Genomic DNA, 16,691 nt, shown 5'->3' on the forward strand with positions numbered 1-16,691 from the left:
TCCTTCCAGAAATCTACAAAACAAACTGCTATATTGGAAGTAGAGGGAACACATAAAATGTACACATCCGAACTGTAATTCTCAGCGAAGTGAGTTAAAGCACCTTACAGATCAGTGTCTCACCTGTAAAAACTGGCTGATTTCTTTCAGTTTTTCTACTACATCATGTCTTCCTTGCTTTTCAGTTTCCCGTCTGTACTGCATAGCTCACCTGAGCTCTTTCAGTGCTTCTACTACATCCCATCTTGCTTGTTCTTCAGTCTCCCGTTTGTCCTGCTCCACTTGACTGTGTTCCACTGTATTCATTTCGAGGTGACGTCTGAGGTTTACTGCTTCTTCCTCTAACTTCTTCTTCTCCTCCTCTAGTGCTTCACATTTCTTTCACATCTGTTTCACAGATAATATCTCCTTTAGAAGAAGCTGAGTTTCTGCACTCAGATGGAGAAGTACTGAAGACGTAGATTCCTCTTTTGCTGGAAGATCAGCATTCTGCGTGAAAAAGGTAAAATTGTTTGGCAATGAGTTTAGCAGACTGAGAACAGCCTAACTCTAACCCAGCATCAAAGGTTGAAATAAATTCAGTTACAATAAAATGGTATATCTACCTTGTGGAATGGAGAAACTCAAATTACTCAGAAAATCAAGAAAAAAAGTTCAAACCACCAAGAGTCACAAAAATATACTGTTTACTGTCATCATCTTTGTTATACATTTGTACTTGATTTTACACTCTAATGTTTCTGTAATTGTTTCATGTCTTTCCTACATAAAATGACTACAAGGCACCTCTTAGTAGAAAGTCTCTTACCCTTTCCTTCCCCAAGTCTTAACTCTTCATGATTTTTAAAGTTTTAGGGAGATCATATTGAGTTAATTAGGGCTGAATTAATAAATGCCTCCCAAAACAAGACTTTGAAAAAAAGACTGCAATTAATACATCTTACAAATATGGATTCTAATGCCATAAGCCCTTCTCTGAACTACAAATATCTTATGCTTGTTTGAATTGCACTCCAAGGAGCAATGAATGATTCACAGAGTTAAGGAGAAATCCATCTCCTAGTGTAGTGGTTTAGTAAGATGACCCATACATTTTTCTAAACAAACAAAACAGCCTTCATTCTTGTAATCCTGTGTGGTTCTCCACAAAACAAGAGAACATATTCAACAAAAACAAACAAAAAAACTTGCTGGAATTTCAGTGACACTGAATTGGGAAGAACTGCTCTCCTTCAGATAGAAGGATTGTTTGCTAAGACAAGGCAGGCAGAGGTGGTGGTTGTAAAACATCTCTACAAATTCCTTGACACTTCCCCTGTGAAATTCCCTCCCCTGAAGTAGGTACTGGCCTCAGTTAACTGGTTTCTAGGGGACAGAATGTGGGGGCACTGCTGTGTGATTTCTAAGGCTAAATGGCCTCTGACTCACTCCATAGGGATGCTCACCCTTAGAACCCAGTCACCACGCTGTGAAGCCCAGGCCACCTACTGAGTCTTTGTACACACAGCTGTCCCAGCTGATGACCCCAGGGAATGTCCTTAACCAAAGCCAGCTCCAACTTCCAGACATGGGCATGAACAAGCCTTTAGATTATTCTACAGCCCGCTTGATGCCAAGTGGAGAAAAAATGAGCTGGCTCCACTGAGCCTTGTCTAAACACACATTTGGGAACCAAGCAAATGCTGTTTTGAGTCACCAGGTTTTGAGGCAGTTTATTATATAAATTATTAGCAATAAATAACTGGCACAGATATTGATATTAAAAATGGGGCACAGCCATTAAAAAAGAACCCAAAATGTGGGGATGCCCTTGCACCTGGAGGTAGGTGAAACCTGAACAGATGTAGAGAAGAGTAAGAGTGAAAACCCAAAGTGTCCACGAGACTGTGAGTGGAAGCCTGAGGGCCCTTGAAGGGCTGAGAGTGAAGGCTTCTAGGCCAGGGAAGAAATGACGACCCTGAAACCGGAGGCAACGGGACTCTTGCTACCGGACAGCTGAAAGTAAAATTGATGAGATACGCTAAAACAAACAAAAAAATTATTAAATAGAAAGGAACCAGGACTCACTGGGTTCAAATATCTGTATCCCATTAAAAGCATCTCCACATGCCCAATGGTCACATAATGGGTAAGGAGAGAAACGGTTTCTGGGCGAGGATCAAATCTAGGGTGCTGCCAGGAAAGCAGTCTAAAGATGAAGCCAAGACTTTGTTAAGACCTTGGAAAGATTTAAAGTGCTGCCTCAAATTCCTTTAAAGATCTTAAAAGCATAAGAATTTCAAAGGCATGGCCCCCCAACAGCTTCACAGGAAGCCCAAGGTGAAGAGTTTATCTCAAAAAGACGTGAGAGTAGCCTTTCCAATGGCAGGAACCCCAATAAAATTCACAGGAAATTCAAAGTTTTAAAGAGAACTGTGCTAGCAAAACTACTGCTTGCTAGCTTGGACTGAAAGAGACAAGACAGTGCAAAATGGGAGGAGGCCTTTGGGTTTTTCTTAGAAGGTCTACAAGGAGGAAGCTGGCTGGAGAGAACTGCTCAGCTGCAAACACAGGTCACTGCTCATGAAAGGGACAGAACAAAGAGCTCAGAGAGGGCAGCGAAGGAGAACCCCTCCCAGGGTTAGGACTAAGTCCTAATCAAAGAGCCGGCAGCATCAGGCTGCATTGCAGAACTGCTACGGGCCAGCGTGCCTCCCATCTTCCATCTGTGAGCGAGGGAGCCCTCAGCAGTTCAGCAGAATGTCGGGTGTGGGGCGGCAAATAACCCGTGTCTCCTGATCCTCAAGCCTCAGCACTGAGAGGCGTGTACCCAAGGGCTGTACTCCAGAAAGCTGGAGCCTGAGCCTAACACCACAGCAACCGAGGCCTGCTCACGACCGAGTAGGGACAAGTGGATTTCTCGTATGGAAGCAGTAACAAAACATTGTGGCTAGTGAGTAGATTAGGCTGGTTTTTGAATGTCTCCATAAATTTTCAAAATTAGTTCCATAAAAAAGAGAATATGGGCCAACCTTAAGTGCCCTGCTCCTAATGAACAGAAAATGGTGAAAGTGGCACCGAGTGAACTGCAGGGCTCGATTTGAAAAGGCATTTCAGCTTCTGCCTCACTCTTAACCCTGGAACCCAGTCTCAGGCGGGCAAGCTCAGGCCACAGAGACAGCTTCCATGTTCCAGGGGAGGTGGTCCACCTGCCCGCCCCACCTAAGCCACAGCCCACTGCCGACATCAAACATCAGACATCAGTGGATGAACCTTCACGTGATTCCAGGCCCCTGCCTTAGAGCTGCCCCACCTGAAGCTGAGAGGAATAGAGGCCAGCTGTCTGGGCCACACTTTTCCTAAGGGTAGGTTGTGAACAAAATAAATGCTTATTTAAGCCACTGAACTTTGGGGAGTTTGTTAGGCAAAAACAGATAAACAGAAGAGTGGATAAAAAAAGATAGTATGAAATGTAACTTGAATAGAGTAGAAATTGGTCTCCTATAAACTGGAAAGTAACAAATGTTGAGATTAACTTATTAATGACAAAGTGCTGATGAGAAACAGCACGTAACTGAAAGACCTCAGAACTAGTGAGAAGGAAGGTACTTCAGAGTTCCCTCCAATTACAGCTTCTTACAAACAGGCATGTATTTCACAGTCTCCCCTCAACTTTCAGGATAAGGAAGCCTGGTAAGCAAGGAGACACAGGATTTGATGTCTAATAATTGAAAAACAACTAGAAATAGTTTACCAAAATCAACCTTTTTACCTCATTTCAACGAACTGAACTTCTAAGTGACAGGCAGCTTTGAGAACTTACTAATCTAGCACTCACTCTTCATTTTCCTTTCCTCAGAGAGAAAATAAAGTATTATGGAACCATAAATGTAGTGTCCTTTGGCAGTATTTAAATTAAATACAATTTTTCCTTTACCTTACTTAAAAGCTCGTTGGTAAGGGAAGGTAAGACTGTCTCAGCTTCATGTTGTAGCACAATGCTTCTCCATATAACACAGACTGGCTTTGAACTTTTGAAATTCAAATTACGAATCTGTTATCTGTTTCTGATAAACTGACTGAATATTATCTAATTTTTAACAGCTGTACTCTGGGAAAATTTTCCTTGGATGGGATGAAATATTTATTTCATTCATTATGCATTAAGCTATAGGATACAGCTAGGCACCTCTCCTTTTAAGTAAAGCGAGGTAGACACAGGGAGCTGAGAATGCAGGATCTGCACCAAGAACAAGATCGGCACCAGAGTTACGCACAGGAACCAAGCCAAAAGAGGACTTCATCGTGCACCGCAAGATGATGGATTAGAGAGGCTTCCAAAGAGGAAGGTTGAATTAATCTTCTCCAGGCTTAATCTTTTGCCTCTAGTAGTGAAATCTATGGATGAGTCTATGAATTATAATGAGTGCAACATAATGAAGTGTATTGCAGACTGAGTCAGAAGATCCCGTGACCATGATTTGATGGAAACTGGAGTAAAGTGGGAGGCACTGGGTGAGAAACTAAAGGTCTGAACGGGGGGAAGGAATGGACTTTACCTTTGCAAGCCTACTTTCTGTCATGTCACAGAGTCAGCAAGGCATAAGCTGGCCACAGGCCCCTTCAGGACGCAGCAGATCTCCACAGAAGTGGAGTTACAGACATTCCGTGACACTGACATTTTATTATGATGTAAAACAACTGGTACTATGCAAGAAGACTCGGAAAGAGTTCTCATAACATCTGAATTGGTACTGGCATGGGACAGACATAGATCAATGCATCACCACTGAGAATCTAAAAGAAACCCTCACATTTACTGTCAACTGATTTTCAATACGAGTGTCAAATAACTGAATGAGACAATAATAGTCTTTTTAACAAATGGTACTGGGAAAATTGGATATCCACATGCAAAAGAACGAAATTCGACCTCTACCTCATACAATATATATAAAATTAACTCTAAATGAAAGAGCTAAACCTACAAAATTCTTAGAAGAAAACACAGGCATGTGTCTTCATGACTGGATCTGGCACTTGTTTCTTAGGGCAGTAAAAGACAGAAATAGATTAACTGAACTTCATCAATAATAAAAACTTCTACTCTTCAAAAGACACCATCAAGAAGGTAAGAAGGCAAGCTCCTGAACAGGAGGAAATACTCGAAAATCCTACATCTGATCGAAGGCTTGCACCCAGGATACAAAAAGGACTCTGACAATTCAATCATAAAAAGACAACCCAATTTGAAAATGGGCAAAAACCTAAACAGACAGGTCTTCAAAGAAGATACACAAATAGATAAGCTCATGAAAAGATCCCCAACATTCTTAGTCATCAGAAAAATGCAAATCAAAGCCACAACAAGATGCCAGTTCACACCTACCAGGAGAGCTGATGACCAGTGGTGACAGGAATGCATAGAAATTGGGAGAATTATACACTTTGGATAAAAATGTTAGATGGTGCAGCCACTCTGGAAAACAGTATGGCAGGGCCTCAAAAGGTTAAACAGAGTTACCATATGACCCATGTGACAGCATTTCCATCCTTAAGTATATTCCCCAAAGAAGTGGAAACATGTTTACACCAAAACTTGGGACAGAAATGTTCACAGCAGCATTATTAGCAATAGCCAAAAAGCAGAGGCAATCCAAAGGTCCATCAACTGATGGATGGATAAATGGTTTAGCCCCACAACCGAGTACTGTTCGACAATAAACAGAAATGGAAATACTGACAAGCGCTGTAACATGGATGAACCTTGAAGACGTTCTGTCAAATGAAAAAAGCTAATCATGAAGGACCGCACAGCATGTGATTCCATTCCTGGGAAACACCCAGAACAGGCACATATATAGAGACAGAAGTCAGACTGGTGGTTGCCGGGGGATGGGGGGGCTGCAGTGCTGGGGGTGATGGCCAAGGGATGCAGGCTTTCTTTTTGGGGTGATGGGAATGTTCTAAAATTGATTGTGGTGACAGCTGCACATCTCTGAATATACTAGGAGATACTAACTATGCATCCTAAATGGGCGAATTATACGATACGTGAATATTTTTCTTTTTTGGTGGAGGGAAGTAATTAAGTTTTACTTATTTATTTTTAGAGGAGGTACAGGGGATCGAACCCAGGACCTTGTGTATGCTAAGCATGCACACTACCACTTGAGTTATGCAATCCCCCTATAATATGTGAATTGTATCTCAACAAAGTTAAAAAAAAATCCAAAGGCAGGATCCAGACAATTTTCTTAATTCTCTACTTTGGGTGTACAGATGTGATCTGAACTTCTCCATGCTTTGACAACATGTAAAATGAATAGAAAATGAAGGCAATGTCTAACTTCAACTGGTTTGTATAATGACCTTTCTGCACAAGGTATTCTGAGATCCATGAAATAAATACACACAGGTTCTATATCCATTCACAAAAGTGAAGATGAGACATGACAATTTTCTGGAACATTCCATGAAACATTATCCTCTGATTTTATCTAGCTTGCCTCATTGTGGTGAGAGATCACTAAAACATACTGTTTAATAGGGAAAAAAAGTTAACTTCTGTGAGAAAAGAGGTATAATTCTCAACTTCTCTAAGGGTAAATATTATAAGAAAAAAAAAGAATGGCAGAATGAAAGTCAACATTTAAGAAACAAGTGCATTATAAATAAAAGTGAAATTATAATGAAGATGCAAAAGAAAGCTGTCCCTGAAAAGCTAGTGTCCTGCAACACTCTGCGCTGCACGTTCACGGCCGACGTGCTGGATTTCATACATACTGGGTTCGCAGTTTGATGTGGCTTCCTCTCTCCATCCTGTCTCTTATTTTCTGAGTTAGTTTGATGATGTGCTGTCACCTCCAGGGATGCTTCCAACATGGACACTTTCTTTCGGGTGCCAGCCAGTTCTTGCTGAAGCTGTCTCATACGGGCCTAAAAAGATAAGTCTGTTACTGAATTTTCTGTCACCTTATCATTAAGTTACATTAATAATATGTAACTCCAACAAATGGGCTTTGAGAACTATCCCCACAGACATCAGTTCACTGTCTTTTCATCACAGGCACACATTCCTGTCTACTGAACTTCATTAAACCCACAGAAGGCGTGACCCTCCTGCCTTACCGACAGGAAGTTAACTTAGACAATGGAGGCAGCCCCACCAGCCACTCCCTGCCGCTCCCAGGAAGCGGCCGAGCTTCACCCCCACTGAAGTCTCAGACAGGAAGGGGTGTGCGGGTGGGATGAGCGGTGGTCAGTTCCACACTGTGGAACATTCTCCCTCTTTCTCATTAGAGGCTTAAGTTCAGAGTTCTTCACATATTCAATCTGGTGTTTAAATCCTTCCAACAGACTCCCATCTCACAATAAAAATGAGGATATTCCAATGGTCTTTGGTGACCCGAGACAACCTGTCGTCCCCTGCCTCCTGGACTGCAGCTCCTACGGCTCCCCCCACCCCTCCCACGCACTCCCTTCCTGCCACTCAGGACTCTGGCTGCTCCTCCTCAGTCTGAAAATGGGACCCCAGTGCCAGACTCGAACATCACAGAGCACCCCACTTCCTCTGTACTGGACAAACTTAGATCCGAATGACAGTAACTGAGCCTTGCAATGAGAACTGTGAGCACATTATTTGAAAAATTGTTCAAAGTAAATTACAAATAGAACAGGGGAGACTAAGTCAAACAGTTTTGATAAAATTTACATTTGTCCCAAATTATGACTGAATGAAAAGTAGATGCCTTTAAGGAATGGAGAGGTCATAACAATACATGATTTGAGATGAAAGTATTTCTAAATTTAATTCCAACTGACATGAATAAAAATAAAGTTATATCAACTAAAAATGTATGAAAAGCTACTGAAGGAAAAGTGCTGCAAGATACAGCATTTACACATTAACTGTCAAGGTAATCCACACAATTGAATATTTTCTCTCTTTCTCTCTCACTTCTTTTTTGTTTATTTTGTTCACATAACTGAATCTTAATTTCAAATTACTCATTTTAGGTCTAAGCATTTCATTTATCTGCTTCACGATACTAAAATGTGGTGACAGGAAGATTAGAATGATTTGGGCAGTATAAATTACTAAGACCTGCCTGTATCTGTCAACAGCTTATAGCTTAATCTCTTAGAATTTCAGGTGACACGGCATCTTTACTCAAAGAAAAGCACCTCTCAGGTCTAATTTTTGTTTGCTGCATACAAAAAATGCCTTTAGGCTGCTTTACAGTGTATATATTTATAGCCTGCACATTTTTTATATTCAACTAGTTTCAACGTTCAGCTTCCATCAGATACTACTTTGAATTCTCTTTGAGGAAGTCTGAAAATTAGTTCCCTTTCTGGGTACTTACTTCCATTTCTGCTCTGTCCATTTCATACTGACACAGTCTGTCCTTTAAACATCTGCATTCTTTAATTAACTCCTTGTTTCCTTCCTCCAGCATCAGAACTCGTCTGCTCATGGCTTCAAGTTTCCCCATGTGATCCAGAAATGGCTCTGGGGTATTAAATATTGTCTTTTCGCTTCTGGCTTCATTTCGAGCAACTTCTAGTTGCTTGTCGAAGCAACGTGTTTTCACTTTGTAGTTTACATATTGTCTCCTTCAAGAGTGCCTGCTTTGCAATGTATTTGATGACGTCCCCTTGTTTGCTCTGAGACAAGGGTTCAGTTTCCTTGTTTGAACGCTGGGCTTGGCCTCGGTCTCTGTGCACACACTGTAATACCAACGTCGTTGGTCTAAGAGCATCTCTCCTGGGATGGAGCTCAATTTCTGGGCCATGGAATTGACGTTCAGCTTCAGCAAGTTGCTGAGGAAGCACCTCGCTGCTATCTTTTGGGTCAGACAGCTCAAAATCCATTGTGTCCTGTAAGTGAAACCCCTCATCTCTTACTCTTTGAACTGTAACACAATAAACTGACATATCATAATTTCCTTTGAAGTGGAAGACTAATCTCTAAGTTTATACAACAAAAAGTTTGCAGTAACTGGGTATCCAACTGGAAAAACTTAAGGTGGATACAAATCTCAAACTTCAACCAGAAATCCCCTAAAGTTCAAAAATTTAATTAAAGACAGTGAATCCATGAAAGCTAAAAAGAAACCACAAAAGGACGTTTAAGAAGCTCAGAATCGGAAAGGCCTTTCTTTCTCTGAAATACAACAAACCCAAAAGGCTTAAAATAAAAAATGCATAAATCTGACTACACTTAAAAATTATATCTGACATCTAACCTTTACAGCTACCCCCAAAGTAAGAGCCTTAGCTCTGTAGAAATTGGGACAGGTTAGATTTCCTAAAAAATTCTTTCCTGAGAATATTCCATAAACATTCTCCCTTTCTAACATTTTTAGAGTGAATTATAAGAATTACATCTACGGATAAATGATAAACCTAAGCACTGTACTAAGCACGTCTACAAACATCAGTTAACTCATTAAGCTGTGACAATTCTGGAATAAAGGGTTAAAAACACAAGCAAGCTGCAGGGTTTTCCCCAGGGCTTCTGAGTCTACGACTCTTACACCAAACCAAAGCTACTTCTCTAGGATAAATACATAAACACAAGAGAAGCCTTCTATTTCCCTAATGGTGAATACACTAAAGGTAAAGAAGGTCAAATTTACAGAGCTCTTCTTAGAAAACCAGGAGACTATTTGCTTCTGCAATAATTTTTATTTCTTCTTCATGCTGTTTATAACAGTAATGGATGTGAAACAGCAGGGAAATACAGTGAACTGTTTTATTAAAAATAAAGTCCTGATCAATAAATTATCACTAAGAATAGATTATGGCGTATCTATCACTGTATTCGAAAGCTCCTTGTACTGAAATCGGATACCACATGGAGCAGAGCGTTACCTTTTATCACACGTAGGAGAATGACACCCAAACTACGGTTTCTGAACTGGCTATACTTTTTCCTCCTTACCATCAGTGGAAATGATAAAGTAACCTCTCCATTCATCTATCAAAGGAGTGAGATCACTGCCAGAAACTAGAATGCTTGCCGTTAGTAGCAACAGTTTTGGATCATGGAAAGTTCATCAATTCCTATGGACAATATTAACAGCCTCTCCTTGGATGAGGCCATTGTGAATGTCACTACATCACTGTTGCCGGCAAGTGGATTTGAATTCAAAATATCGCTTTATCCAATAGACCGGAAATGAAACCCCCAGAAAATGTATTTACATATGCAGGCTTTTAAAACCCTCTATACTTTCTGTACCTACAGTTTTGGTTTTTAAACTATATAAGTATACAAATTCACACACACACGTTTGAAGATGACTAAAGAAAATACCTCAGCATTCATTTTCTCATTAGCCTTTTCTGCCTCCTTTTGTTGGGAAAGACGATGGGCCAGGACTTCATCTTGTATTACTCGGGCATTCTGCTCTCGGGAAAGTTGTCTCTGAGCGTCATTTCGCTCTTCTAAAACCTGGAGACATATGACATTAGGGTTTGGGTTTTACACCATGAAAAAAAGTCAAAAAAAGCTTAGGAGGGGAATCTTTAAAAAAATTTTTAAAACCTGTTAATAAGAAATAGCCTTTTTAAGCACAGGGACCTTTAATGCACATAAATAACAAATTCTAATACACATGACAGCTAAATGTATCACAGAGCAAAAACACAAGGGATGTAGTATCATGAAAGAAAAACTTTTTTAGCACTTTTTAACCTGAGTTATAGTCATTTTACAATGTTGTGTCAAATTCCACTGTAGAGCACAATTTTTCAGTTGTACATGAACATATATATATTCATTGTGACTTTTTTTTGGGAGCTACCACAAGATCTTGCATATATCTCCCTGTGCTGTACAGTATAATCTTGTTTATCTATTCTGCATATGCCTGTCAGTATCTATAAATTTTGAAATCCCAGTGACAGAAAATTTCTTTATAAGGCATTTAACCAGTTCCATCATAGTCTCAAGGTGATTTAGCCTGGATTTTAACTTCAAAAAGCCAAAATTAACACCTGGATTTGAATTAGACTTGTTACTTTGTTCAATGGACCAAAACCGTCAATCCTTATGTTAATGATGAAGCTCAATTTAACTTCCATTCCTTCATTCAGAAAAGACACAGAGCATCTATTAGATGCCAAGAACACCAAGAAATTAGTAAATTAAGCTCTAAATGTCATAGTTCATATTTAGGATGAGATAACTTTTATTTGTTTTAAATGAAAATATAGATTAATTCAAAAGAATATTATAAATAATATTGATGAAACAGTGTTAGAGGTACGAAACTTTCACATTATGACTAATTTACCTGATTTGGTTTATTACTTATGCTCTTCAGTTTGCATTCTAGTGCTCGGGCAGTGCTTTCAAGTTGCTGTTTCAGGTCAACTTGCTCATTGTATTGTTTCTCTTTTCTTTTTAAATCATCCTTACATTTTTCATATAATGTATAAGCATTTTTCTTCTTCTTGTTTTCTTGTTCTAATGTGCATCTGCAGTGAAATATGCTTACCTTAAAATTTATTTTGTTAGAAAATTAAAAGTTCACTTTATGATGTGATTCTTCACATGCTCATTTATTACCCTAATGGAATTTCTATGTTCTCAATTTTTTTTTCATTTCTAAGTCTCACATTTTAATTTCCTCACTTCAATCTCTTCATAAAGATATACACACACACATACGTTTGAAAAGTAGCAATGAAAAGACAAAATGCTACTGGGTTCCAGACAAGAGTAACTCTGGTCAATAGTGTAGGAAAGAAATCTTGCAATTATTCAGTAAGGTTTGAATTGAAAATTACCCTTTTTTCCCCACATAGTCATAAATTACTCCTTCATTGGGACAGAGAATTTAGTTACTAGTTAAAAGAGAAGTTGCTATTTAGAAACAAATGTATAAGTTCATGAGAGATAAAATTTCAACTTCCTGAAGTATTACAGGGACTCCTACATGATCTCCAGCGGAAGGTTAACATCCGCAGGTGTCTTTTCTAGAACACAGACCCGCTAATTAGCATAATCCAAGGCGAGGCTGGGGAGTCTACTCCCTGATGCCCTACACTATGTTTCTTCTTTTGCAACACTTTGAACTTACCTTGTGGAATATTATATTTATTTAGTAAATCATTTTTAAATCCCTTTTGGTACAAGGCAGGATCCACAGTAAGTAATTAAAAAATAAAGAGTAATCCATGCTTTCAGCATAGACCTTTGAACTAATCTTATCTCTGTATGAGAGCGATGCTGAATAAACTAACCAGTAATCACTTTCCACTTTACTTTTCAGTCCATCCATTCATATGTTAAGAATCAAACTGCATAAATTTTTTTTAAAGTTTCTGCCTTGAGAAAAATGGTCATTTCATAATTCTGCAAGTGGGAATGTAAAGTAATACAAACTTTCTGGAGGACAATTGAGAGATAAGGATCAAAGATTTGTTTTAAAGAAATATAGGAGGATATATATATGTAAATATATATATATATATGGCTGTGTTATTTCCAAGAGTCTCATATTCCACAATATTAATGAAATTTTCTCCCCTGTAAAATCCCAAAAGGTAAGTGAGCAATTATAAGACTTCTCCTACATACCTACAGTATTAAAGTAAATATAAAGAGTTCAAATATTTCTTTAAAACCAAGAAATTCAGTACCTCATGCGGCAGAGCTCTCGTTCCCGCTCCACATTTTCAAGTTTTAACTGTGATTTTGCTTCTTTTGTTTTCAGCAGCTCTGTGTGTAGCCAGTCCACCTTATTTTCCATTTCTTTAAGTTTTCCTCTAAGTACTGCACAGTCAGATTCTTTAAGTTCTATTGATCTGACTGAATCAACTGGATCCTGAATGTTCAATAACCGATCAGAATCTGCATTAGGAAGAAAACAAAAACAGGAACAAAATACATGAATACTTTTTGTGTATAAAGAACTGTGCAATTTCACATTCATTCATCCATACGTTGAACAAATGGATATTGAGCATCTATAACGTGCAAGACATTCTTCTAAGCTCTGCAGATATTAAAAGAGTGACAAAGTAGTATTATGAACATTACGCAAATAAATTTGACAACTCAGATGAAGTGGGTAAAATTCCTTGAAGGAGAGAAATTACAAAAGCTCAATTAAGAAAGAACAAACAAGCTAAAAAAGCCCTATATCTTAAAAACGAAAACAAAAGTCCTATTTAAAGACCTTACGACAAAGAAAACTCCAGTCCCAATGGTTACACTGGTGAATTCTACCAAGTATTTTAGGAAAATTTAATACCAGTTCTACACAAATTCTCCTCAAAAAATGAAGAGGAAGAAATATGTCCTCATTCTCTAAAACTGACATTACCCTGAATCCAAAACCAGACAAAGATGTTACAAGAAAGAAAACTAATGTCATGAAAATGGAGGTAAAAATTCTAAACAAGACATTAGCGAATTAAATCCAACAATACAGGATAATTCATTGTGACCAAGTCGGGTGTATCCCAAGAATGCAGGGCTGTTTTAACACTTAAAAATCAATGCTATTCATCATATTAACAAACTAAAAAAGAAACCATATGATCATGTCAGTGGATAAAAAGAGGCACTTGTCAAACCTCAACACCTATTCCTGATAAAAACTTCCAGGAAACTAGGAACCAAGGGATCATCTTCACTATGACAAAGATCTATGCTAAGCCTACAGCTGACACCATACGCAATGGTGAAAAACGGAATGCTTTTCCCAGAAGGTGAGGAACCGGACAGGAGTGGCTTCTCTTACTCCTTCTAATCAGCACTATACTGGAGCCAGTGCAATCAGGCAACATAAAGAACCAAAAGGCATCTGGATGGGAAATGAAGAGGTAAAACTGTCAGCTAATCAGCGGGGAATATGATTATATGGTGCGAGTCAGCTAACTCCAACCTGTGGGCTGGGTTGCTTGCTTTGGTAAATAAACTTTTACCACATCCATTACAGCCACGTCCATTAACTTGTGTATTGTCTATGGCTACTCTTGTTGCAACGGTGACAGAGCTGATTAGCTGTGACAGGGAATGTATTTATTTATTGGCTGCAAGTCTTAAATGTGAACTATCTTTAGTAAGACAGTAGTTTAAAGAAGAAAAAGCTTGACCACCTCTGGTTATGTAGAAAATCTGAGAGAATCCATAAAAAGGCTACTAGAACTAACAAATAGGTTCAGCCAGGTTGGAGGGCACAGAGTCAGCATACAGAAATCAACTGTATTTCTATCATCAGAAACTAAAATTTAAAATACATTATTTTAAAACAAATAAATAAAAATATACAACTTATAACCTCACAGAAAAATAAGAAATACAGGTAAACTCATAAAAGACGGAAAGACCCAGACACTAAAAACTCTAAAATATTACTGAGAAAATCAAGGAAGACCTATGTAAACGGAGAAATCAACTTTGTTCGGGGTTAAAAATTCCGTATTGTTAAGAAGTCAATTCTCCCCAAATTAATCTACAGATTCAACATAATCTACATCTCATTTCCAGGACACTACCAGACTTTTTTTTTTTTTTTTACATTGACAAGCTGATTCTAAAACTCATGTGGAAAGAAGGGTAATAAAAGGAAACAAGATGAAGCCAGAGGACTGTGGCCTTTAACCATGGAGCTACAGAAGCAGGAGCTGGATTTTAGGCAAGGAGGTAACAAAGACCTGAATTTTAAAAACTGTCTAGTAATCACGGTTGCGGTGTAGACCAAGGTCCCAGGAGGCGGAGCGGCGGCCAAGAAAGTCCTGAGGTGATTTCAGCGTTCTAGGAGGGAAGCAGCGATGACCTGACCCCGGGTGAAGGCGTAGGAGCAGCAGAGGCAACAGAAAGCACAGGGAGAGGGGACGGCCACAGCCCCTGGCTGGCAGCGCACACGTCTGATTCTGCTTCAACACAGAGCAGGCTTCTGAGACGCAGTGGCCTGTGACGCAGCCGTGCTCCCCGGGCAGCGCTGGGTGTGCGTACGTCACCGCGAGACACTTAAACAGGCTGTGCAGTCACACGGGGGGGCGCCTACCTTCACTCTCCGGGCCAAGTCGTTTGACTGGCCTCAGGGTGTTCTTAGAGTTATGGAAAAACGACTCAGAATCCTCGGAAGCTGTCCCCGGTGACAGAGTTAAGTCATCGAGGCCATCCACAGAATTCATCTGCTCTTTGACCTACGAATAAATAATGCTATTTCACAGTGTCCAACATAGTTATAAAATATGCTCAGTGTACAGAGGTGATAGATATCCATCTTTTTATGAGAGCAAAAACACAGACACTTCTCGAAAGAACTGATTTCTGTCAAAAGGCTAACTTTATCAATAGTGTTTCTAAATGATTTTTAAGTAAATGTTTCTACAACAAAGGAGGATTTTCTGTTTTTCCACTCTATCTTTTATAATTTTTTTTACCACAGGAAAACAATATTCAGGAAGGTTTTTTTGCCTCAATTCCAAGGATAAAGTTTAACTATAAATGATTATAGATCCTAACAATACTTTAAGTTTTGTAACTAGATAGAATGCTATTAAAAACTAAATATTAAATAATTATTTATTGACTCTAAAAGTCTAGTTTGAAAGGCAATTTCTTTTGAACTGTGTTATTAAAGCACAGAAAACAGTATTAAACCAGAAATTTAAATTTACATTTTTACATACCTGTGAGTGGTTATTTTCACTTCCATCAAGTCTTTCTTCCTCTTCCTCAGATGTCCTTTCTAAGTCTAGGTCTGCTGAAAAATGAATATGCTTAGTTAAAATTCATTTTTATCTAGAACAGCTAGATAAAAGGCATCATCTTTATAAAAACATAAAACACATTTCATCAATTGACAGTTTAAATTAAGCTTCATCTTTAGCCGGATATTTACTTCTTTAAGAAATACTTCTAATTATTTAAAACTTCAACAAACTATTTGGGAAATACTAGATGTTACCAGATTAAAGGCATACAAACATCTCAAAGTTTCACTCACAAACTGATTCACCAGACATGAACAAAACAAAGAGAAATAAAACAAAATTTAAAAATACAGTAGAAATATACAAAGTCACGATAGACTCTATTCTCTACCTCCTAACAGTACCTTTTTTAACAACATACCAAGCTTCAAGAGCAATGTCATTCATGGTTTCCAAAATTATTGCTACTTTTTATGCTTTTATCTTTCCTTTATCTGAAACGTTTCCCTCTACTGTTCTGACAAGTTCCTTTGCCTCTTTGAAGACTCAGCCTGCTCTGTGAAGTCCTCCTTGATTACAGCTCTCTTTCCGCAGAGACACAGGGATCTCTTTCCTTGGAGCTACCTTGGTACTTCACAGATTTTTCTAGTGTGTCTTCACCAGCTGAACTGTAAACTATTTCTTTACATGTCTATCCTCTTTGCTCCCATGCTGTAGAGGACACTCTCTTAAAAGTATCTGTGTATAAACTATTTATTAGAAAAACTTTCAGTTTTGAGCTTGTAGTCACTACTATAGGAGATAACTGAGAATCTTTTCCAAATACAACATTAATTCTGCAGGTAAGGATAGAAAAGATAAAACTACAGGAGCAGAAAAAACATTGTAAGACTTATTACTACAGCTCTGATTATATCACTGATTAAGGCATTAAATTAATTGGTATATAAAGTAGAACACGTATTAGATGTGGTTAATCAACAGACTGGGTATCCTAGAAGAATTAGAATTGATATTCCATATAT

At 38.6% G+C, this 16,691-nt stretch overlaps 1 protein-coding gene across 1 annotated transcript in view; it reads right to left on the minus strand.

Moving 5' to 3' along the window:
* Positions 1-249: 249 nt before the first annotated feature.
* Positions 250-16,691, minus strand: part of LOC116277736 (ankyrin repeat domain-containing protein 26-like) — a 533,747-nt gene continuing 517,305 nt past the window's right edge. Inside the window, 9 exon segments of the mRNA XM_072951590.1 lie at positions 250-489; positions 6,766-6,918; positions 8,349-8,552; positions 8,554-8,862; positions 10,304-10,441; positions 11,286-11,469; positions 12,637-12,847; positions 15,012-15,153; positions 15,643-15,713. Coding sequence (XP_072807691.1) covers positions 382-489; positions 6,766-6,918; positions 8,349-8,552; positions 8,554-8,862; positions 10,304-10,441; positions 11,286-11,469; positions 12,637-12,847; positions 15,012-15,153; positions 15,643-15,713 — 1,520 coding nt within the window. The 3' untranslated portion in view covers positions 250-381.

The sequence above is a fragment of the Vicugna pacos genome, chromosome 28, assembly GCF_048564905.1.
Source record: "Vicugna pacos chromosome 28, VicPac4, whole genome shotgun sequence".
Lineage (NCBI taxonomy): Eukaryota > Metazoa > Chordata > Mammalia > Artiodactyla > Camelidae > Vicugna > Vicugna pacos.